Genomic DNA, 25,416 nt, shown 5'->3' on the forward strand with positions numbered 1-25,416 from the left:
AAACAAAAACAAACACAAAGAGACACAAAACAACCACAAAGAGATATAAAACAACCACAAAGAGACACAAATATAAATAACAAATAAAGATAAAATACACAAAAAAACTAATTAAAATAATATATCCATGTGAAAAATATAAATTATTAGTATTACATGAACAGAAACGATAACTACTTTAAATAAGCTACTTTACTTTATTAATAAACAAATCCATAAAGGTTTTATCTAACTGCTAAAAAAGGCGGCGCTGAACTCAATTTCCCAGAACACCCTGCGGCCGACAGAGAGGAGAGGGTGTAGTGGTGAGGGGCGGGGCCTGACACCAAACTTGCCCTTTCACCTTTCCAAACTGTCCAATCAGAGCGGGGGTTATACCGGAAGTAGTAAAACAAGCTTCTCGTGACAGACAGCGATGTTTGACGAATGGGAGTACGGGAGCGTCGGCAGCGGACCAATCACAGCTAAGGTAGGCGGGACTCCTGTCCAACAGGGCATCGGAGGAGGAGGTGTTCCTGGTGGCCATCTTGGATGTGCGGAGTGATTGTTTAGCGAGAAGAATTGACATTTTTGTTTTAGAAAAATAAGCCATTAGAGTGAATCGTGACAGATTTACCGGAGCGGGACGGCCGAGGGAAGGAAGCGTAACTCGGGAAAAATCCAGGTAAATCGGTGTTTGACTCGACGGGGATGCATTTACGGGGCTTTTCTCCCCCTCTTTCTCTCCCCAAATTGTGTCTCCCACATCAAACAGCGCAGCCGGTGGGAAGAAGCTGCTGCAGCTCTGCACACACTCTCACACACACACACACACACACTCACACACACTAGCTAAAACTAACTAAAAGCAGAAACGGAGGGAACTTTAGTTTGTTTACCGAGTGTTTCCCCCGCGGACAGGCTGCCGTCGGTGCCCGCGTTGTTTATAAACATCCCGGGCGAACAAATGTTTGGCCCCTCGGTGCGACAACATGGCCCGGTTGTTTCCGTTCAGCTCGGTGTTGTTTTTACATTTAAGTGTCTTCAGTTGATGCAAACTCATCCATCAGTGTGTGTGTGTGTGTGAGTGAGTGAGTGAGTGTGTGTGTGTGTGTGTGTGTCAGCAGGACACCAGGGCCCGTGTGCAAAAGTAATGCGAATTTAAACTTTGCTTTGACATAAGTGGGGGTTTAATGTGGTCTAAATTATAAATGGATATGCTGAAATTAATGTGTATCTTATTATAAAGTGAAGCTAAGTGGGGATTGATATTAGAGATGCACAATCCTGTTTTCCGATCAGATACCGATACCCGATACCATCCGATCGTGCTGTTGCATTAATGACTGTAAACGTGTCCATGTGAGTGAAGGCATCAGGCTCGACATAAACATATAGCTAAACAATTAACACATATATAAATGTACTTTAATATTATTTATTAACAAATAAAGTGTTCATTAGCAGCAAAAATGTGAAGTGCACTGCAAACGGGTATTATAAAATGTAATATAAAACAATAACCGCTGTTGCAAACATAGAATTGATGTGATGAGATCGCTGTAACTGTATTGCTGTGTATGATATTAATAATAAATAAATGACTGGATCGGCCTCAGTCGTCTGATAGCGGATCCAGCTAATGAGTCGATATCAGCGCCGATATCCGATCCAGGTATCGGACCGGTGCATCTCTACTTTTTAGAAGAACTAACCTGTCTCACGACGGATTTCCCTATTAGTGGATGAACAATCCAACACAGGAAGACGAAGAATTACTTTCATTAGTCTCGCAAGGGAAATTCAATTTTATCACTCTGTTATTATTCATGTTACACACACACAGGCCCGAAACACACACATGCACAAACAGGACCTATATACATGCAATTAATGGAGAGATGTTAGAGCGAGGGGGCTGCCAGTGGCTCAGCGCCCTGAGCAGTTGGGAGTTTGGTGCCTTGCTCAACAGCACATCAGCAGTGCCCAGGAGATGAACTGGCATCTCTCAAGCCACCAGTCCACGCTCCATTCATGGTCCACACACAGGGACTCGAACTGGCGACCCTCCGGTTCCCAGCCGAGTCACCTATGGACTGAGCTCTAAATACTCAAAACAATCTTCAAAATGAGAAAAGGAAAGATTTAATACTAAACAAATATAATATTATCAAAATGCTACAACATGTAGAAGGAAAATAGGCAAACTTTTAAGATCCGTTTAAAATCAGTTCTGTTTCCATATCAGCCTGTTATGGTCGTGTTCGTGAGTTACGAGCTCAACGGTGACGGCGAGGGATTAATATTTTATAAAATAAAGATAGGTGATGATAAATATATTATAAATTATAAATAAATGTTCATGCATTCATCTTAAACCTCTTGTCCCTGTCGGGGTCGCGGGGGGCTGGAGCCGATCCCAGCTGACATCAGGCGTGAGGCGGGGTCCACCCTGGACAGGACGCCAGTCTATCACAGGACACATAGAGACGAACAGAGACAGACAACCATTCACACCTACGGGTGATTTAGAGTCATCAATATATAAAGTAAAGATAGGTTGTGATTAATATTTTGAAAATTATAAAAAATAAATAAGTCCAGCTCCCCTGCAGAGCTGCACCTCTGTCACCAGGGACTCAGTGTGTTGTTCACTTCAGCAAAAATGAAAATGTGAGTTTAACCTACAAATATAGATGATGGTGTCATGTTTTGAGTTAATTTAAAAGTGTAAAACTAAAGTCTAACGTCTCACCTTTGTAACCCAATACCGTTTGAACCGTTTAACTCCGTTAAAGGACGCCATCACCGGTGAATTAGCCGTGTGCTACCCTCGGCCCTGCTCACACACCCCGACCTCGCTGTAAACACAGGGCGCTGCTGGGCGTGCAAATGAACATCAATGCTGTCACCACCTCCGGGATCATACTTCAGTCCTTCAAAATAAAGTCACATGCTTCAACTTCTCCGAAATATGACGGAAAATCTCCTTACTTTCCATTTTTAGTGGATTCCACCACCTTTTCTTTCTGCGTTCTCTCATCAAAGTCACTTTTAAACACTAATTAAAAAGAAAAAGCCGTCCAAATGTATGGAAATGAACTCGTAGATTCTCAGTAAATGTGTGTAAATTAATTCTATTTGCACTTCGGTGGCAATCGCCCAGGAAAAGCCCCGCGGAAGGACGAGCGTACGAGTGGTGACAGATGCTGGTTGCCAATAAAGACCCGATCGACATCTCTCCCCATCTGTCTCCTTCCCCATCCTCCCTTCTCTCTTTGTCTTTGTGAATGTTTCTCCTGTGCATATCATTTTAAAGTCTTTTATTTTAAAACACTTGCTTATTTGCAGCGGTGTTTATTAATGTGCACTGTCCCTGTTTAAATCATAGTATTCAAACATTGTGTGTGTTTCCCGCAGTGAAAGAAGGCATGAAGACATCATCCTAGTCATCAGCCATGGCCGATAAAAGGAAACTTCAAGGTGAGATTTCATCAAACACACACAGTCGACGACTAGGGTTCGTTGCTGCGGTCTGTGGTCTGATCAGACGCCAGGTGGGCGAGGTTCACCGCAATAAAACAGGGAGCGCCACAGCCACAGGAAAGCATTTCAGAGTCGCTGTGTACTTTCTCTCTCTCCGGGACGACTGGAATGTCCCCCGATGACGTCTCTGTCGGTAAACTCCACCCACCTGTCACTTTAAGTCAGTCAAAACACAAGTCAGGAGAGCGTTTACCTCTCCGTGCTACCTGCTCGGTTAATGTGCGTTTTGTCTTGTGAGCCGAACTGGAAAAATGTACTTTTACTTTCACACACGCCGCTCGGTTGAAAGAGAAACGGAGCTTGTAAACAGAAGTCACATGCGCTCACGAGCAGCGTGTTCACCGAGCCGGTGTAAGCTGTCGTCCTGCCAGGTGAGAGGTTTCTTTAGCTTCAGCTCCAACAGGACGGATTCACCTGAGCTCTTTCAAACTTCATACCTCCTCAAGTGAGAACACATGAAGAACAAAAAGGATTGGAGCATTGGTCTGCAGTTTTTCTATCATGTGCAGATTTCCAGTATCCGTCTCTTTCTGTATCTTTATCAGACTCGTCCAAAATGCAACACTTTTAAGATGTAATATCTTGTTTTCAGCAGTTGGATTGAATTTTCTTTAACCCTCCAACAAAATGCACCATAGTTAGTTTAGAAAAGGACAAAAACTTCCATTTTCTGTGGGCTATAAAGGATCACCAGGGTTCATGTGTTCTCGCACATGACTTCTCCGGCTGAACGGCCGTCAGTTTGGAAATGAAACCTGTATCTTCGCTGAAAATCTCCTCAATCAAAAAGAAAAGATCAAGCACGAGCACCGACCAGGCTCCGTCAAACTGTGATGCATTATTACCGAGGAGGTAGACTTTCATCTAAAAATAACACACGCGCTGCAGAATCCTCACAACGAGGCTGTTCGAGGTCAAACTAGAGTTCGTTCACACAACTTAGTTCGTTCTCGACGAGGGGCCGGAACCAGAGAGTAGTTCATGACACGTTCACAACAACGATGGTAGATGCGCGTGTCGTGATACTGGAATATCCACAGAAGGAGAAATGGGCAGCACTTTGCGTTTGTTTGTTTGTCTGTTTGTCGTAAATACGCGATGCTCGAAGAATTAAAAAGGACAAAATGTACTACCAGCTCCAGTGCTCTCAGTGCATTGTGGATGGTTAAGGCCAAGTTTAGATGGAGACGCTCTAGAAAGGAAACGCAAAAAGTGGCGTTGCGTTCTCACTTTGTATTCTGCGTTCAGGCGAGCGTCTTTGGGGGGAAATCTGCGTGCATACAGTGACGCAAAAGTTTGAGAAATCCGATGTAGTGTGCACGTCAGGTGGCTAGGAGGTGCTGTGAATCGCTGCCACACAACAGCACCCAGAGCTGGTGCATGCGTAGAACCTTCCTTCTCCTTCTCTCCCTAACGGCGGAGAAGCAGGACGCCGTACAGTGTGACAGGGATCTGCAGCACGGTCTGCAGCCTCCCACCGCCTCGGCTCCGCCCAGGACACTTGAACGTCCCACTGATGGAAACAGTCCCACATGTTTGTTGTTGTTTATCTGAACTCTGCACACGGATGTTACGGAAACACGTACGCGACGTGAGCCAGCGTGAGCAGATCAGATCACACTTTTGCGTTTTTGAGTTTTTACCTCAGCGCTGGAGCCTTTTTAAGATTTCCACTTAGGGTGGTTTCACTTTTTTGCGTTTTTAAGTCCCAAAAACGTAGTCGCGTCTAAACGACACATCGTAACATCGTAACATTTATGTGTTTATTCACTCGAAACTATTTTCAACAAAGTGTACATACAGTTAACAAAGTGCCTCTTTAACGCACGAGCTGACTGCAACCTGTCCGTATCCACGTTTACCATCATCCCAACGTAAAATGACTTTTATATATCATTCAGAGAAACTGTAAACAAATAAATTACCTACGCATTAAAAAGAGGAAGTAATGTGATATAACGCTGTATGGATATTTAGTCCCACCTCGATGTTCTCCTACACCAGCTGCTGAATCCTCCCTCGTCACCCCCCCTTCCTCCATTAGCGACCGCACAGTCAGCATTAATATGACCGCAGCAGTGTTACGAGGTGACATGCATTGTTTTTAATCTGTCAGAAAGGTGTTTTCAGGCGTTCACACTGTGAGTAGGACTTTTAGCCAGTTGCATGTTACATACTGTACATTATATTCTTACAGGACTGCATTAGTTTTCTCCACCTGATAAACTGGCAGATGAGTGCGCGCAGGCTGCGTTATCTCTCATGTACTAATGTAAAGTACCTTTTATAACATGCATTTTTCACGAGGACGTCAAACACAATTTTTAAAATGCTCTGCTGTTCTGTGGAGTGTGTGTGTGTGTGTGTGTGATGTAAGAAGCAGGTTTACTCCATCACCTGGTTATAACCTCTCAAATCAGGAACATGGAATGACTTAAATATGTGTTTCCTGCTTTTTCCACCACACATCAGTTAAATCTGCTTTTTAGGAAGTGGCCCTGAGTGTGTTGGTGTTTATGTTCATTTCCACGGGCTCAGCATCGTGTCCTCTTCCTCCTCTCACCCTCTCTGTTACTCTGCTCCTCTCTCCTCCTCTCTCCTCCTCCTCTAACCTTCTCTGTTACTCTGCTCCTCTCTCCTCCTCCTCTAACCCTCTCTGTTACTCTGCTCCTCTCTCCTCCTCCTCTAACCCTCTCTGTTACTCTGCTCCTCTCTCCTCCTCCTCTAACCCTCTCTGTTACTCTGCTCCTCTCTCCTCCTCCTCTAACCCTCTCTGTTACTCTGCTCCTCTCTCCTCCTCCTCTAACCCTCTCTGTTACTCTGCTCCTCTCTCCTCCTCCTCTAACCCTCTCTGTTACTCTGCTCCTCTCTCCTCCTCCTCCTCTAACCCTCTCTGTTACTCTGCTCCTCTCTCCTCCTCCTCTAACCCTCTCTGTTACTCTGCTCCTCTCTCCTCCTCCTCTAACCCTCTCTGTTACTCTGCTCCTCTCTCCTCCTCCTCTAACCCTCTCTGTTACTCTGCTCCTCTCTCCTCCTCCTCCTCTAACCCTCTCTGTTACTCTGCTCCTCTCTCCTCCTCCTCCACTAACCCTCTCTGTTACTCTGCTCCTCTCTCCTCCTCCTCTAACCCTCTCTGTTACTCTGCTCCTCTCTCCTCTTCCTCCTCTAACCCTCTCTGTTACTCTGCTCCTCTCTCCTCCTCCTCCTCTAACCCTCTCTGTTACTCTGCTCCTCTCTCCTCCTCCTCTAACCCTCTCCGTTACTCTGCTCCTCTCTCCTCCTCCTCCTCTAACCCTCTCTGTTACTCTGCTCCTCTCTCCTCCTCCTCTAACCCTCTCCGTTACTCTGCTCCTCTCTCCTCCTCCTCCTCTAACCCTCTCTGTTACTCTGCTCCTCTCTCCTCCTCCTCCTCTAACCCTCTCTGTTACTCTGCTCCTCTCTCCTCCTCCTCCTCTAACCCTCTCTGTTACTCTGCTCCTCTCTCCTCCTCCTCCTCTAACCCTCTCCGTTACTCTGCTCCTCCTCCTCCTCCTCTAACCCTCTCTGTTACTCTGCTCCTCTCTCCTCCTCCTCTAACCCTCTCTGTTACTCTGCTCCTCTCTCCTCCTCCTCCTCTAACCCTCTCTGTTACTCTGCTCCTCTCTCCTCCTCCTCCTCCTCTAACCCTCTCTGTTACTCTGCTCCTCTCTCCTCCTCCTCTAACCCTCTCTGTTACTCTGCTCCTCTCTCCTCCTCCTCCTCTAACCCTCTCTGTTACTCTGCTCCTCTCTCCTCCTCCTCCTCTAACCCTCTCTGTTACTCTGCTCCTCTCTCCTCCTCCTCCTCTAACCCTCTCTGTTACTCTGCTCCTCTCTCCTCCTCCTCTAACCCTCTCTGTTACTCTGCTCCTCTCTCCTCCTCCTCCTCTAACCCTCTCTGTTACTCTGCTCCTCTCTCCTCCTCCTCTAACCCTCTCTATTACTCTGCTCCTCTCTCCTCCTCCTCCTCTAACCCTCTCTGTTACTCTGCTCCTCTCTCCTCCTCCTCCACTAACCCTCTCTGTTACTCTGCTCCTCTCTCCTCCTCCTCCTCTAACCCTCTCCGTTACTCTGCTCCTCTCTCCTCCTCCTCTAACCCTCTCTGTTACTCTGCTCCTCTCTCCTCCTCCTCTAACCCTCTCTGTTACTCTGCTCCTCTCTCCTCCTCCTCCTCTAACCCTCTCCGTTACTCTGCTCCTCTCTCCTCCTCCTCCTCTAACCCTCTCTGTTACTCTGCTCCTCTCTCCTCCTCCTCCTCTAACCCTCTCTGTTACTCTGCTCCTCCTCCTCCTCTAACCCTCTCCGTTACTCTGCTCCTCTCTCCTCCTCCTCCTCTAACCCTCTCTGTTACTCTGCTCCTCTCTCCTCCTCCTCCTCTAACCCTCTCCGTTACTCTGCTCCTCCTCCTCCTCTCACCCTCTCCGTTACTCTGCTCCTCTCTCCTCTTCCTCTAACCCTCTCTGTTACTCTGCTCCTCTCTCCTCCTCCTCTAACCCTCTCCGTTACTCTGCTCCTCTCTCCTCCTCCTCTAACCCTCTCTGTTACTCTGCCCCTCTCTCCTCCTCCTCCTCTAACCCTCTCTGTTACTCTGCTCCTCTCTCCTCCTCCTCTAACCCTCTCTGTTACTCTGCTCCTCTCTCCTCCTCCTCTAACCCTCTCTGTTACTCTGCTCCTCTCTCCTCCTCCTCCTCTAACCCTCTCTGTTACTCCTCTCCTCCTCCTCCTCTAACCCTCTCCGTTACTCTGCTCCTCTCTCCTCCTCCTCTAACCCTCTCTGTTACTCTGCTCCTCTCTCCTCCTCCTCCTCTAACCCTCTCTGTTACTCTGCTCCTCTCTCGTCCTCCTCCTCTAACCCTCTCTGTTACTCTGCTCCTCTCTCCTCCTCCTCTAACCCTCTCTGTTACTCTGCTCCTCTCTCCTCCTCCTCCTCTAACCCTCTCTGTTACTCTGCTCCTCTCTCCTCCTCCTCCTCTAACCCCCTCTGTTACTCTGCTCCTCTCTCCTCCTCCTCCTCTAACCCTCTCTGTTACTCTGCTCCTCTCTCCTCCTCCTCTAACCCTCTCTGTTACTCTGCTCCTCTCTCCTCCTCCTCCTCTAACCCTCTCTGTTACTCTCCTCCTCCTCCTCCTCTAACCCTCTCCGTTACTCTGCTCCTCTCTCCTCCTCCTCTAACCCTCTCCGTTACTCTGCTCCTCTCTCCTCCTCCTCTAACCCTCTCCGTTACTCTGCTCCTCTCTCCTCCTCCAGGTGAAATAGATCGATGTCTGAAAAAAGTAGCGGAGGGAGTCGAACAGTTTGAAGACATTTGGCAAAAGGTGAGTATGGATATTGTGACGGCAGCAATCGATTCTTTTTAATATCGATTTCATAAACTATCGTCTCAATTAATCGTTTTAAGAAAGTAAGGGCGTGCTCACACTGTCCTTCTGGCCGCGGCCAAACCCGGTTTTTCAGCTAAAGCCTAGTACCTTTAAGCCGTGTGAGTGCACCCGCTCCGCGCTCAACTGCGGCCAGCGGACCGTCCACGGCCCGGCTTGAAAGAGGTGGGCTTTAGCGGAGCCGTTTGCACATGTACGAGCACGAGCGTGCGCACGTGTACGAGCACGAGCATGAGGCCTACTGCGGTAGCGTTATGTCCGCCTGTTCGGACATGTAAATAGAAGGACCGACCATGCGCGGACATTTAACAACAACAACAACAATGGCGGTGAAAGGTTCACGTTGGTGTGATGCGGAGGTGGAGTGTTTACTGCAGATTTGGTCGATGAAAAGATTCAAAAACAGTCGACAAGACGCACAATAACTCCGAGGTCTACGGAAAGATCTGGAAACAAAGCCACACACACGCGATCAATGCGTGTGACGTGTTACGGCGTGATGGCGTATGGACAGCAAGAAGCATTCTCCGAGGCCCAGGTAGTGTGAGTACAAACGGGGCTGGGGCGCGGGGGGGAGAGGGAGGGGGGACAAGGAACCTAAAGCCCGGGGCGCGGTGCGGGAGGACAGTGTGAGTGCGCTCTAAGAAAGTAGTCCCAGCACTGTTTCACAATTCTTTGTCCAAATTAGAAAATGTAAAGATTTTTAAATTTCAAATGGTTTAAAGCAGATAAACACAGAAGCACCAGGAGTAAAATGTCTATATATATATATTTATATTAATGTATATATAAATATATATATAAATATGTCTTGTTCTGTCCAAAACCTAAAGATATTCAGTGATAATTGGAGAAAACTAAGAAAACCAGCATTTGAGAAACTGGTACCAGAGCCTCAAAACTAAAAAATGAATTCTCATAACTGTTGTTGATTCACATTCACAATTGAATATTTTATTTATTTATTAACGTATTTATTTGTTCTTCCTGTGGCGCATTTCAAAGCCGAGTTACATGTTTCACAAAACACAATATTATAGGATTTATGTGTAAAAATGTCAAAACACAGAGAAACAAAACAAGATTAAAAAGTATAATAAACAGAAAATGCAAAGGTTTTAAGAAGCTGTCAGACATGGAAAGATCAATCAAAAGGTAAAAGACATTAAAGAATAATAATAATTATTATTATTATAACTAAACACATGCGAGTCTGTGCAGGTGGTTAAACTGAGGGACCGACAAGCGATTAGATAAAATAATGCTGACAAAAATCAGGGTGTCACCTGTAAATTTATATGAACAGTGAAAGAGGGAAATGTTTACTCTGTTGCGTTAGTTTCATCTTTTTCCTGTCTGTTGATCACATTCACAAGTAAATATATTATTTATGTATTTATTTATATTTCAAAACCAGAGTTACATGTTTCACAAAACACAAAACTATAGGATTTATGTGTAAAAATGTCAAAACATAGAGAAATAAAACAAAACAAAACAAGATTAAAGTATCATAAACAGAAAATGCAAAGGTTTTAAGAAGCTGTCAGACATGGGAAGATCAATCAAAAGGTAAAAGACATTAAAGAATAATAATAATAATTATTATTATTATAACTAAACACATGCGAGTCTGTACAGGTGTTTAAACTGAGGGACCGACAAGCGATTAGATAAAATGTCAGAGTGTCTGTGGATGGTAAATTTATATGAACTGTGAAGGAGGGAAATGTTTATTCTGTTGCGTTAGTTTCATTTATTTCCTGATTTGCTTCTTGAGTTTTGTGAGCTGGGGCGAAGACGTCTGCAGTCACAGTAGTTATAAAGAAATCTACCGTCATCACAGAATGTGCAGCGCTCAAGATACTGATAATAAAAGGAGGTGTTGTTAGAAGAGAGCTTGACCCGGAGCTGACAGCAGCACCGGGGCTCTCAGGGCGCACTCACACTGTCCATCCGTACCGTGCCCCAGGACGTTTCACGGCTAAAGTCTAGTTCGTTTGACCAGCGTGAGTGCGAGTACGCTTGCCGGTCACGGCCCGTCTGAGAGAGGTGGGCTTTTGTAAAGCACGTTTGCACGTGTACGAGCATGAGCGTGCGCACGTGTACGAGCACAAGCACGAAAACCAAGCAGGGACCATGCGCGGACATTTCAAACAATGGCGGTGAAAGGTTCACGTTGGTGTGATGCGGAGGTGGAGTGTTTACTGCAGATTTGGTCGATGAAAAGATTCAAAAACAGTCGACAAGACGCACAAAAACTCCGAGGTCTACGGAAAGATCTGGAAACAAAGCCACGCATCGCCATGACGTCATCAATGCGTGTGACGTGTTACGGCGTGATGACGTATAGGCAGCAAGAAGCATTCTCCGAGGCCCAGGTAGTGTGAGTACAAACGGGCCTGGAGGGGGGGACAAGGACCCTAAAAGACGGGGCACGGTACGGATGGACAGTGTGAGTGCGCCCTTAAAGGGGCTGTTATCAGAAGAGCGCCCGGCCCGGAGCTGACAGCAGCACTGGGCCCTCAGAGTCGATCTGCTCTGCTAATAAAGAGGCATCAACCTGTTTTTATTGTGCTGCTCTGGTGAGTTTTAATGCCCAGCGTCTCTATAAAGTGTGTGTGACTCTGAGACGCAAATGTTGTTTTATTCATTTCACTTTAATTGTCTCCGCAGCTTATTTTCTAATCCTGTTCGTCTCGTGTTTATCTTACTCCCTAATGAACTGTGTTTCCGTCCCTGCTGCACCAAACCTCTTCTCCTCAGAGATCCCGAGAGTTAATTGAAAGCGCAAAGCTAAAACAAAGTGTGAGCAAATACTTCATCGCTTGTATAAAAATGAGGACCCGCGCTGTTGTGTTTCTGTACCAGAACTTGTTTGTTTTCTTCCCCTCACAGCTTCACAACGCAGCCAACGCGAACCAGAAGGAGAAATATGAAGCAGACCTCAAGAAAGAGATTAAAAAGCTCCAGGTGAAAACACAGAGACGATGCACACACGCCTTCACTTCCCACAGTATTCTGTCCAAACACGACACGACCCATGTTATATCTTTGTTAGTTAAAGCTGTGGGCTCTGACGGGACTTCATGGTGCGTTCAGGTGCACCCCGCAGAAACTTAAACCGTTGTTTTAAAGAACCATGATCACAAACAACTGATTCTTTGCTGTTCATTGGGATTTTCTGATGATTCCCTGACGTTCCTGAATCTTGTCGTCTCTGAAGTTCGACGTTTTCGTAGCCTTCTTTGTGTAAATCCTCCTTCTTCTTTCTGCTGTTGTCCGCAGGGCGATAGAAACATCGACACGCGCCCTTTTTGATTTGAATTGTGCGTTGAGTCTACGCCCGTCGTACGAAATGTGCTTTATAAACAAACTTAACTTGACTTTTCATTCTCCGTGAATTCACCGAACATTTAGTCGCTGTATTCACACATGAGCTCACTCAGAAATGATCTGGTCCTTGTAGTATAGAGCCGGGAGAACCTTTGTTTGATGCCCAGTCTGACTGAATCGGACATATGCGTTCTCACACACAGCCTCGCCGGGTAATATCTAGGTCCTTTAAGGTGTGCAGTGCGTGTATGAGGCAGCCAGAGTTCACCTGCTGAGGCCCCATCTGTTTCCAGTTTGGGTCCTGAAATTGGATGAAAGGACATTAATTGTTCGCTGATTTGAAAATGTTTAATCTTGTGCGTGTGTGTGCGTGTGTGTGTGTGTGTGTATGCGCTGAGTATTGAATATCACCGCGGTCAGCCAGAGGCAGAGTGTGCGTCCTCTCAGTGTTACCATGAGAACCAAACTCCAAGCCAAGCCTGTTTGCTGCGTGTAGACACCAAGTTCACCATCCATGACTGTTGAGGACGAGTCTCTGCACGTATTCACTGATGTCTCTGCATCTCTCTCCCTCCCTCCCTCTCTCTCTCTCTCTCTCTCTCCCTCTCTCCCTCTCTCCCTCTTCTTCTGGTCCCTCAGCGTCTTCGAGACCAGATCAAGACGTGGGTGGCATCCAACGAGATCAAAGACAAAAGGCAGCTAGTAGAGAATCGCAAACTCATAGAGACGGTGAGTAGCACACATCATGCTCATTGTGACACTCCCTCCAGGACCCGCGGTGACTCTGGAGGGTTGTGTTTGTTCTGAACTCTGGAAAAGTCTAAAATAATGTATTAATGACAAACTCCAGGTCTTTATAAATGACCTAAAACTATATTCTGCTTAACTCTGTCATTGACACGTCAGGTTAAAGAGGAACAGTTTACCTGAGTGCTCTGGTGAGTGTGTGTGCGAGTGTGTGTGTGCAAGTGTGAGTGTGTGTGCGAGTGCGTGTACAAGACCAGAAACAAAAAATCTTATTTTCTCAGAGATTCAAAGGTCAGTCTTGACATTGGAAACAGCAAAAACACATGTTTGTTTGCAGTATCGTTTATTTGCTGTTAGCTGAATAAAGGGCCTAAAGGGGGTTCACGTCACCGCGTTGTAACTCGCCGCCTCCAGGCGTTTCAACGTCACAGAGGACAAGCGGTTTTGACCACGGCGCCAGAGGTGTGAAGGGGTCGCACAGATTTTGCTCTGCAGCCCGGAGGAGTAAAGGCTGGAACACAAACAAATGAAGTAAACTAAAAACTAAATGAATGAAAGTGTATGAGAGCAGATATTGTTAGTTAGTAACTTTATTGTCAAAAATGTGGAATATCCACAAACAAACTCATTCTGTACACGAATCTTTCATGTTGTGGTTCAAAATTGGGATAAACTCAAACTGGTTGTTCTGTAAAAGCTTCAGTTTGTCAAACAGAGTGAAATGAAGTCTGTGCTTTGAATTCCTCTTTGTTTTTCTTATTCATCTAAGAATAAAATGGCAGAACAGATTAAAATGTTGCCAAATAACTTCTCAGATCGCCCGTTTGAATACAGAATTGCGCCCAGGAGGTGCTCATCAGGGCGCTCTTCACGGAGAACTCGTAAACGTGGGAGCTGGTCCGATATCAAACACCTGTTCTTTAGCGTCGCTCGCCCGCCCGTCGGGCTCCAGAGCCACATTATTCCTTTTGATGAGGGTTATGACTGAACGTGAGCCACCTGCTCCGCACGACGAGGCACGAGAGCGACTCGCCAGCTCCCTCTGATCTCGATGAGGAGGTTTTTTATCCCGCAGCCGTTCTTCAAAACTTCCTGTGGTTTTGTTGGAGACGTTTTGTCTGGACCAGAAAGCAGGAAATTACAACTTCCTGGGTGTTTACACAGAGATACAGATATATGACATTAGTATGACAGTCCGGAGACTCGTCCGCGGGGTCTGTAAGGCCTCAGACTTGGGTGTGAACATCACTGCTGTGGTTCGTCTGCAGGAGACGAGGCTACAGCCACCTCCAGTAACAGACAGTGTGTGGCCTATTTCTGCTCTGCAGAGTGGGCTTTAATGACTCCTCTAGTGTCAAACCAACATCTATTATCGCTGACTTCTTCTATTTTACAGCTCCATCATCGTTAAAGATTATTTAAGAGCAGACAAAAGCAAAAGAAATCTGTCGTTTACTTTATGTTCTTTGTCTTCATCTCCTTCTGCACGTTTGTCGTATCGAAGGATCCGTGACGCAGACGTTTTTTCTGTTCGTAGAATGTAAAAGATTATTAAATGTGATCCACGTGTAACAACAGATACGGCTGGTTTTATAAAGAGGTTTGTGTGTGTGTGCGTGTGTGTGTGTGCGTGTGTGTGTTTGCAGCAAATGGAGCGGTTCAAAATCGTGGAGAGAGAAACCAAGACGAAAGCGTACTCAAAAGAAGGCCTGGGTCTGGCCCAGAAGGTGGACCCGGCCCAGAAAGAGAAGGAGGAGGTCGGCACGTGGCTAACGGTGAGGAGCGCTCTCTCAGAGTGACCGGAATGCAAGTGAAGCGGGGAAATCTCTGGTTCACACACGGCTCTGATCGGTCGTTTACATCTGCAAAAACAAGAAACTGACTTCATATCATATTCATATTTTATCAAAGAGTTTAAGTCGCACCCGCGGCCAAACTATGAAAAAAACTGCGACTTATAATCCGAAAAATACAGTATGTTGTTTCCAAAAAATAATATTTCTGATTCTGTTTTCCACTGTGCAAACTCAGCCTCCCTCTCTCATTCCTTCAGCCTCCTTCCTGAAAAGCTTGCTGCTGCAATAAATATTAGACTTTGTGCAAAGTGCCTGATAGAGATTTTCAGTGTGCGATCACATTCAGATAAAGAAAAGCAGCAAATGTCAAAGATTGTAACGATTAACTGAACATAAACAGGTGAATTGTCTCGGAGCCTCGACACGCTGTTAACGCTCTGTCCCTCTCTTCCCTCCAGAACACGATAGACACGCTGAACATGCAGGTGGACCAGTTTGAGAGCGAAGTGGAGTCACTCTCAGTCCAGACGAGGAAAAAGAAAGGAGACAAAGAGGTCGGTCTGTCCTTCTCCCTCACGCATCCCTTAACTCTCTCCCTTCCTGTTTGTAGCTGACACACATGGGGTCGGTCGGCCTCTCTCCTCTGTGGTGCAGAGGTCAGATAAAGCGTCCTACATCCATCTTCTCTCTCTGCCCTGACCAAGACAACCTGCTGACCACTTCTTTCTCTTTCCCTCTAACGTCCTCTCCGGGGGTCTCATTATCAAAAAAGACCTGTTTTACCCTCCTGAGGACAGGGCAGACACGTACGGCGCTCGACCCTGCAAGAAAGATGGTTTTGACGATTCTTCGCGGCATCAACATCTTTTTTTTCTGTTTCGTATTTTCCGGACTATAAGTCGCTGCGGAGTCACACCAGCTAAAAAAATGCATAATGAAGATGAAAAATCATGTCTTTTTATGGGTCCGTGTTCTGTCAGAGAGGCGGTTGCGTCGCATGAAGCGGTAACACAAAGTGGATCATCCCGCATGAGTATTCATCGCCTTGGCAACTACCTGGGCGTGGAGGCGTAACTGCACCGTTGACTCTCTCTCCCGGCAGCACGATGTTCAAGCACCTGTGTGTGAACTTGTTCCTCTGCTGCGGCCACCGAGCTTTCAGCCCGCGATTAGCTTCTTTTTGTTTTCTTCAGTGCAGTAAGAGTATCCTCCGCTTTTCGCCCGTCCCTCAGAAGTTTCCCGCTCACTCCAAACTTTCCTTCTGCTGCTCGATTACCGCTTTGCGTTTTAAACGAACATGAAATTATATATTTTAATATAAAAGTCGCACCTGAGTACAAGTCGCAGAACCGGCCGAACCATGAAAAGGTGCGACTTCTAGTCCGAAAAATACGGTAATTGGCTCCTAAGTGAAATTTGCTCAAAGGACGTTTTTATACATTTTTCCCGGAAAGGTTTGTTTTTGTGAGTTCAACCTTTATTTATTCATACGGCGCTTTTCATACAGGAAAGTCTCGCAAAGTGCCGAGTTACAGAGATGTACAGAAAAAGAGAAACATCAAATAAACCAGGAGAAGAAAGTTAAAAGAGCCCAACCCTCCCACAGTTATGCACAGAGACACACACACATATGTATACGTTCATACACACACACAGCCACCCTGACACACAGACACACACACACTCACACCTACACAAACACTAGCTGTCACTACAGAGACATGGCCGGGCAGCGAGACCTGAGGTACAGAGGAGGCTAGAGGAGGCTACCTTTGGGGGGCAACCACACCAGGAGATGTCCCAGTCCAAGGTCACAGGGAGCACCGCCGCAGAGACCACCCCAACCCGGGCAGACAGGAGCCTCCTGTTAGCTGTGCCGTTAGCTTAGCTGTGTGACATTTCTCTTCTGGAGGATGATTCATCTCCGGTGTCACCTGCTCACTGACCAGTTTCCTCTGCCGACAATATTCAAAAGCGCGTCATCTTTTTGTTTCAGTCTGTTTCCTCGTTAACGAAAACCACGTCCAGATGTTTAACGACCTTTTACATTCATTCAAACTTTATTTAAAGGTTATTTTGAAGTGTGATTGTACGAGGTTCTTATCCACAGTTAGTGGATGACGGTCATCACGCCGCCTCTTTAACTTATAAAGATCCTTTAATGTCATTTTAGCGTGCACGAGTCATTTAACTCAGGTCCACACTTCCCTCAGTACTTAGCGCTGGACCCGCTGGGACATTAAGAGTTCATATTTAGCCTTTTAGCGTCTGTACGCACTCAGCACAGAAGCGTCCGCATGTTTCTGACATGTGCCGCCGCAACATTAATATGGATTGTGATGAAACACATTAATATGCTCCACTCCGCTGCCTCCGCTAATGCAGCCGAACACCATACATCTAAAGTGGCTCTGCCTGCGCTGTGTTTGTATAATCGCATCAGTTCAGCCGGGGACCCACAGAGTTACACGTGTTTGTGTCTAAAGTTTTATCTAAAGGAGACGTTTCACTTTTATGCTCAAGTTTAAAAAATAAACAGAAAGAAAATACAAAAGAAACAACCGAATTTGTGACGTGTGACGTGTGACGTGTGACGTGTGACGTGCTCGAGCGCTGCCGAACACGTGTGAATTAACCGTGGAGGAGAATTAAATATTGAAATCAGAAGTGGTGCTGAGCTCATGTGTTGTGATGCATGAAGCCACAAAGTGCACAACGCAGCTGTTGTTTCTCCCCACGTCTGTACATTTCATTTTAAAATTTTAAACGTGCTTTTTTCCCTTGATTTTGTTTTTCTTTTGAAATGTTTTTTTCTCGCTCTCTCAGTGAATAATTGATTGTAATGTTCTGCACTGGATTGAGGCGGCGTATGTCCTCAGCATGTTGAATATGAACATTTTTACATCAAATATTTACGATTTCAAGTTTTTGTACTCACGGTGTTAATAATTAACAGTTATCACCATCAGTTAAACAGTTAAAAGTATGTATGTTTTTAAGTTTGTTGCATGGTAAAAGAAAAAAAGGCCACATAATCATGTAAACGTCCATTTTGAGAGAATAACATTAGAGTAAATCTCTGCCTCTACTGCCGCCACATGACTCAAAACAACTTTAGTACACGTTTAAAAACTGAGGGTAAACAACGAGACAACAAGCTCCTGCACAAAGCTCGGTCCCTCTGTCTTTTCTGTTCTAGCTGCTGTGAAACTGAGCTGCGTTTTTAAATTTTGAGATCTTAAAAACGCTCCGACGGAAAAACAAGTAATCGTGAATTCATGTGGGAGTCACCTCAGCATCTGATCTCATCAGAACGCGGCCTTACTGGGAAAGTAAGGTTAATGATCGGTGAACGAGGGTCGACTGATGGTCAGCAGCAAATTCTACCACAGTGTCCCTACATTCTACTTTCTTTTCATTATTTTCTGGATGGAAAAGCATCTGAAAAAAAAAATTTAGACCATTAAAACTCAAAAGAAAACCAGACTGAACACTCTGTTTGACTCTTTACTCCATGATCCATAAATACAAATTCACTGCAGCTTTAAGGGCGCACTCACACTGTCCATCCGTCCCGTGCCCAAACAGGTTTTACGGTAAAGCCTAGTTCGTTTGACCAGTGTGAGTGCAACCGCACCGCGCCTAACTGCGGCACACTCGCCGTCCACGGCCTGTTTGGGAGAGGTGGGCTTTTGTAGAGCCCCTTTGCACATGTACGAGCACGAGCGTGCGCACGTGTACGAGCAAGAGGCATAGGGCGGTTCTGAGGTAATTTCCTGTGCGCCTGTCGGGACATAGAAAAAAGAAGGAGGGACCATCAATGCGTGTGACGTGTTACGGCGTGATGACGTATAGGCAGCAAGAAGCATTCTCCGAGGCCCAGGTAGTGTGAGTACAAACGGGCCTGGAGGGGGGGACAGGGACCCTAAAGCACGGGGCACGGGACGGACGGACGGTGGGAGTGCGCCCTAACAGGCTCTTTTCGTGTAGCTGCTCAAGAGGAACCCACATGTTGTGTTATAGCTTGGTATCATTTTATGACCTGAACATGAAACGATTTTAAACTGACGCCAGAATTGTTTTCCTTCTTTCCCCCTGGTTCCTCCCCAACCTCGCCCTCTCTTGTTGTGAAGAAGCAGGACCGGATTGAGGAGCTGAAGAAGTTCATCGAAAGGCATCGACACCACATCCGGATGCTGGAGACCATACTGAGGATGCTGGACAACGACTCGGTGCAGGTGGACGCCATCAGGAAGATCAAGGTCAGCTCACGTCTTTATAAACCACCGCCACGGACACTTTAAAGCTTTTTCCGTCTCTGAACTTGTAGATACAACTTATGTAAACCTTGTTTTTTATAATTAACTGTCACATTGAAGAATAACTGTTCTAAAGGAAATCAAAGAGCGTTGCTTTGTTGCTGAGAACCTTCATCATTTGTAATATTTCTATCGACTGAGACTCAAACATCCTCACACATTAACTCTCCCTCTTCCATTCGCTCTGTCTTCATAAAGGATGATGTGGAGTATTATCTGGACTCGTCGCAGGATCCAGACTTTGAGGAGAATGAGTTTCTGTACGACGACCTGGACCTCGACGACATCCGTGAGTAGAGAAGGACCCGGGGTCATTTCACATCATTACAAACTGGAAATATAGATGGTTTAAAGGTTAAATCTGAAGAAAAGAAACGGATATTAACAGTAAAGCCAAGAAGAGGCTTGTTGTGTGGCTCCTGGAGAAAAGAGGAGAAAACGTCACAATTTGAGAGCAAAGGTTTGTCTAACGGCTTATGCAGCCACCAGGCGAGAGGGGAGGAAAATATTGCTATTTTTCTCTCCGCTAGCGGAGGAGCAGAAAGTATTTCTACTTCTGGAGGTATTGCTACCTGTTGTTCAGAAAAATATTGCTTTTTTTCACGTCAGTAGATAATCGTACAGCTGGCAACGAGGCACCCCTGACCCAAGTTGTGCACTCTAGTCTGTGGACAGTTTAGCCTAACAACCAATATACAGTCATCTACAGGCTTCTGTGAGAAGCGAGAAGAGGTTTATGAATGACGACTCTTGCTATGTCAGCCTATTATATAGGGGGAGGGTCCCTGCTCCCCCTGACATAGGCGTCATCAATGCCAGCCAATAGGGGGCTGGCGTAGTGTTATTGTGCTTCTGATGAGGTCACGCAGGAGGCGTTCCCCATAGTGAGACACGAAACGAATGCTATGAAAGAGAACTACGACATTATCCAGATGATGGGTCATCAACTAAAACTGCTTGAATCTGTTGCTGTTCAAATGCTGTTTGTTTGTTTTTTTGTTCACAAATGATAAGTTTGCAATGTGGCGCAAAAGTGATTTTCAGACCTGGAGGTGGGCGGGCACTCATTCAGGGGTGCATGCTCATTGGCTAATGAGTTTTTGAGTGACAGCTCAGTACTACAGATGCCGTACAGTGCAGCAAGACCGTTTCTGTTTGGGGTTTAAACTTTCACCATCCTCTTGCGTACTTTACTTCCTATAAGATTAATGAAGTGTAAGTGCTGATATAAAGCTCTCCCTCTCTCTCATGTAGCTCTGTGTGATGCACTGATGCTTTGTCGTTGTGTTGTGTTACATTAGCTTTTTTCTTTACAAAGGCACAAACCAAAACGTTCACTTGCTGCACTCCTCAAAGCAATTTCAGTCAAAAGCAACTGGACTTAGAGTGAGTGGCTATCATAAGAGTTGCAATCACAGTCAACAACGGTCGTTGGCACTTGGAGCACAAAGGGTCCTAGTGACATCATCGGCCTTGTGAGAGGTTAAATACCTGGATCTCACACCAGTTAGTTGGTCCTGGTCCTGGTCCTGGTCCTGGTCCAGTCCCAGCCTGGTCCTGGTCCTGGTCCTGGTCCTGGTCCTGGTCAGATGCGTACATGAACTGATGAAGCCTCTTGGATGAGAGGTGAAACGTCTTCCTAGACAAATAACCAAGTCCAGTTGCTTTTGACAGAAATTGCTTTGATGAGAACGACGACCTGGACACATGAGAACATTCACAGACTTGCTGCACTGTTCAGGGCTGATCTGTCACTCAAAAACGGGGTACGCACCCTCTGCTCGACAGGTCTTCACATCACCTTTGCTCCACATTTCACTGCGATATTTGGAGAACTTATCATCTGTGAGCAAAACGACAACATTTAAGACTTGTAGCAGCAGATTCAAGCAACTGTAGCTCCAAAATATCCAAGAAAAAAATTAAAAACAGCGTAAAAACAAACTGATTTTGTGGAAGCTGGGCCCATGAGCTTTCACACCACAAGGAAAAAAACAGACTATCTGGTGTAACACCGTTAAAATGGACCAAACAGCTCAGGGGTGAAAGCACCCAAAGATACAGAACATACAGGCTGAGTCTCCTAAACGTATAAGACAATAAAAGTCACCAAACTAATGGCTAATACTAAGAAATGACCACGTTAACGCTTTGAATCGTTGAACACTTCTCCCTCTGTGTCTCTGCTCTCCTGCAGCTCAGACGCTGGTCGCCACCTCCCCGCCGGGAAACTCAAACTTGGAGGACGAGATCTTCCAGCACTCCAGCAGCACGCCCACCTCCACCACCTCATCTTCACCCATCCCCCCCTCGCCTGCCACTTGCACTACGGTGAGAAAACCAACAACAAAGTTTCACCTCGCATGTAAATTGTTTGCAAACTTATGAGATTGAGAAATATCGATTACTGCTTTTCCACCAAAGAACAAACCTGTGTGGTTATTTATCTCATCTTTGACCTTTTTGAAGATATCACTAATAGTGGTAATGATGTAATATCGGTGATATCTGCAAATTATACAGATTTGTTGCGTTAATGTCGAGTGAAGTCAGGTCAATATATCAAATGTAAACGTAAAATAATTGCCTTTGTATGTGCTTTTGTAGTGCCCTGCCATCTGCTCTCATTGTTCCGCTCTGCTGTCATTATATCATCTGTTCTTCCTCTCCGCCCACGCGCAGCACGCAGTGAGAGTAGTTATTATAGGTCTGATGTGTCTGAATAGAAGGCGTGGTATTGTTAAATGCCGCTGACATGAAGTCGGCATGAAAGGGAACGTAAAGGATGAGACGTGAGCCGCGGTGATTCCTGGGAAATGTGAAGTTCAGTCGGTGTTGTTTAACCTTTTAATCATCCAAGTGAAGATCCTAAGAAAACGTTTGTGATTTCACTTTTTATGCCGTAGATTTGGACTAAAGAGGTCTTTTTTAGACACAAGCTCCTTTAAAAAATGTCCCCCCACTGACCATCACCTTTGGGTTTCTCTGTGGCCTGACGTCGTTCTTCATTCGTGTTTTTCAGGAGAATTCAGAAGACGACAAGAAGCGCGGACGTTCAACAGACAGTGAAGTCGGTCAGGTGAGTAAAGGCACTGAAAGTTAGCGTCCCCTCTTTGTCTCTTGTGCTGCGTTTGCACAGCGCGGTACATCTCAGCTCTCCTTCACTTGCTCCTTTATGGTTTTTCTGTCAGCAAAATTGTGAAAAGTACTTTTTTTTGGTGCCGCCTCGGTCGAGGTTCGGAGGTTGAACTGAGACTAGAAGGTGGAGTGAAAACGCTGCAGACCCCTGACTGATCAGAGAACACAGCCTGCACATTTAGGGATGGGCGTGACTAATCAATCCTTTTTTTCCAACTCTTATTTTGAGAGAACTTTATTTATTTTTTTACGCTACCGTGCAGAGCTGATTTTTTTCTAGCTGAACTTTAGTCATATATTTATAAACCACCTCATTTCACTACAGACACCTGAATAAATGTGTTGTTGGAGCTAAACAGGACCAGATAAGATGAGGACTAGAGGAGCCTCGGAGGTGAAGAGTGTGTCTGGCACTGCGGGGCTGTTGAAAGTGTGTGTAGGTGTGTGTGTGTGTGACAGAAGGATGGAGCTTTAGGGAGAGCTTTAGGCACTCGAAGTGACAGACGGGCTCCATATCTGTGTTGTTTTTCAGGAGCATATTTAAAAACTGGTTCCACACATTCAGTGCGTATTTAACGTATTGAGGGCGCTGATGTGACGCAACAGTCGGACGCTCACTGGCTGTCAGGACACGGAGGATGCGTTTTAAAAGTTTTATTTCCCTCTTCGAGTAATTCATGTGATCACTCGATCTGGGAAAACATTACTCGTGCCCATCCGTACCACCAATTCATTCATTCATCTTCAACCTCCCTGTCGGGGTCGTGGGGGGCTGGAGCCGATCCCAGCTGACATCGGGTGTGAGGCGGGGTCCACCCTGGACAGGACGCCAGTCTATCACAGGACACATAGAGACAAACAGAGACAGACAAACAGAGACAGACAAACAGAGACAGATAACACACCTATGGGCAATTTTTTTTAATTTTAGAGTCATCAATTCACAATTTTTTCTATGGCAACCCGCAAAATGTGAACATGACTGTAAACCGTGTAATTGAGGAGGTGCGGACACTGACATTGTGGTTTGACACTGTGAAAACATGAGCTCTTGCTAAAAGACAAACTTCTGACTTCTCTTTCAGTCACCTGTGAAAAACGGAAACCCCTCTTCCTCGTTATCCTCTTCGTCCTCCTCCTCCTCCTCTTCCTCATCCTCCTCCTCCTCTTGTTCTTCCTCAATCTCGGGACTGACCTCATCCTCACTCGTCTCTATGGCGACCATCACGGGCGGAGGCCTCAGCGGCTCCGGGGTCAACAGCCATCACAGCGGCTTGGGGGGTCTCCTCTCCAACACTTCCGCCGGCAGCTACAGCAACGCCACCCAGCAGCCGCCGCACCTGTCGGCGCAGCAACATCAGGCCAAAAACTTAGTGAGCTCCCCGCCCTCTGCGCCGATCTCCATCCCCATCACCTCCACCAACAGCCACATGATCTCTGCTGCCTCCTCTCCCCCCAACGCCATCACACAGGGGCTCTTCACTTCAAACTCCCAGTCCCAGTCTCTGTCGGGGCCCACGGCGACCTCCAATAGCCTTGGCCTCAGCCTGGGGCTCTCGCTGGGGAAAGGCGGGATGTCCGGTATATCCGGTATGTCCAGTATGTCCGGTATATCCGGTATGTCTGGTATGTCCGGTATGTCTGGTATGTCCAGTATGTCCGGTATGTCCAGTATGTCCGGTATGTCCAGTATGTCCGGCTCCATCACCACCAGCCCGATGTCCGGGAGCCTTGGCCTGTCGGGGATGCCGGCATCCCTGAGCAGCATGGCGAGCCTCCTGTCCGGTTCCACCCCAGCACCCTACGCTCAGGCAGCTTCGTCAGGAGCGATCGGCTCTGGCCTACCAGGCTCACTGGGCGGCATCGGCATCAGCCCCACGACGACCAACAGCGCTGTGGGCTCCATCGGCAGTGGAAGCATCACAGTCGGCGGGCCGACGTCCACGACAGGGGGTCTGCTGGGCCCGGCCCCGGGGTTAACCAGCGTCGGCTCTGGGATTCTGGGTTTGGGTTCTGGTCAGTCGGGGGTGCAGGGGTCTTCCCTGGTGTCCCTGAGCCCAGTAGGAGGTTTAGCTCCAGGTAGCGGAGTGGGAGTCATCGGAAGCAACGGAGGCAGCTCGGGATCAGCAGGCAGCGGCGTGGTGGGAGGGAACCTGTCGCTCTCCGTCAGGCCGCCGAGCCAGCAGAAGCAGAACGGTAGCACGAGTGAGTATCTGAGCGGCAACAGCGGAGCAGAAGATCAATGCACAAGGCTCTCACTCATTCATTTATTCAGTGTCTTTCTTCACAGGTTACAGCGCCGTGGTAGCAGACAGCACAACAGACTCCGCCCTCACCAGTGCCAGCCAATCACAAAGCAGCCAACCCTCGTCTTTGACCTCCACAGCCAATCAGCCGTGAGTAGAAAATATCTGGGGTGGGGCTGTTGTTGAGTTTGTACAAAATTGTCACTGTTTTTATTTATTTATTTAGTTTTGACCTGGAAAACAGTAATTTCCCAGTAATGTCCTAGGGCTGGACGGTATGGACAGTAGGGGTTTGACTCTACCGTGTAGCAGGCGCAGCAGCTCTGACGTAACCGCGCAGATCCGCGGCCCGTAAGCGAGTATTCGCTGCCCGTTCGAATACAAGCCTCTGTGAAAAAGTAATTCATGGCCGATGTTGACTGCTTTCATCTCTCACATCTCAACGCAACTACCTCAGCGCGTAAATACCGGCGCACTGGGAGTCTGGCTCCAAGCGCTTCTCATTGGTGCACGGCCACAACACTCCACATACTCCCGCTGTATATCCATCGCTCCTCTCCACACCTGTTGCTCTTGCAATCGTTTCAGTCTGGTGGAATCCGTGGTTACATCACCACCGCAATGTCTCGTTCTACTTTAAAAAAACTAAAGGTTGACACTGAAAACCGTCAGTTCAACAGCGAAGGGACATTGAAGTATTTGTAGCTGTAAAGTAACAGAAGTTATCAGATTAATGTAGTGGAGTGAAAAGTAGAATATTTCCACTGAATTGAGGTGGAGTAGAAGTATAAAATACACACGTAAGAGCCTTAAACTTGTACCGTATTTTCCGCGCTATAGGGCGCACCGCATTATAAGGCGCATAGAACAGACGCTACAGTGGAGGCTGGGGTTACGTTCTGCATCCTTTAGAT

The 25,416-nt window shown here is 46.6% G+C and overlaps 1 protein-coding gene across 9 annotated transcripts in view; it reads left to right on the plus strand.

Annotated features, from left to right (window-relative positions):
- The first annotated feature begins 534 nt into the window (after positions 1-534).
- Positions 535-25,416, plus strand: part of LOC310955734 (CCR4-NOT transcription complex subunit 3-like) — a 36,816-nt gene continuing 11,934 nt past the window's right edge. For 4 of the 9 annotated variants that reach the window (XM_083925733.1, XM_083925736.1, XM_083925737.1 and 1 more), the window contains exons 1-13: positions 535-664; positions 3,400-3,462; positions 8,790-8,857; positions 11,819-11,893; positions 12,896-12,985; positions 14,650-14,778; positions 15,258-15,353; positions 18,936-19,061; positions 19,317-19,407; positions 21,316-21,449; positions 22,141-22,197; positions 23,342-24,461; positions 24,532-24,652. In XM_083925733.1, the coding sequence (XP_083781859.1) occupies positions 3,438-3,462; positions 8,790-8,857; positions 11,819-11,893; positions 12,896-12,985; positions 14,650-14,778; positions 15,258-15,353; positions 18,936-19,061; positions 19,317-19,407; positions 21,316-21,449; positions 22,141-22,197; positions 23,342-24,461; positions 24,532-24,652 (2,132 nt within the window). In that variant the 5' untranslated portion in view covers positions 535-664; positions 3,400-3,437. The remainder of the gene's footprint in view (positions 665-3,399; positions 3,463-8,789; positions 8,858-11,818; positions 11,894-12,895; positions 12,986-14,649; positions 14,779-15,257; positions 15,354-18,935; positions 19,062-19,316; positions 19,408-21,315; positions 21,450-22,140; positions 22,198-23,341; positions 24,462-24,531; positions 24,653-25,416) is intronic. The other 5 variants (XM_083925735.1, XM_083925738.1, XM_083925740.1 and 2 more) reach the window with 3 other exon arrangements.

The sequence above is a fragment of the Echiichthys vipera genome (assembly GCF_963691815.1).
Source record: "Echiichthys vipera genome assembly, chromosome: 13".
Lineage (NCBI taxonomy): Eukaryota > Metazoa > Chordata > Actinopteri > Perciformes > Trachinidae > Echiichthys > Echiichthys vipera.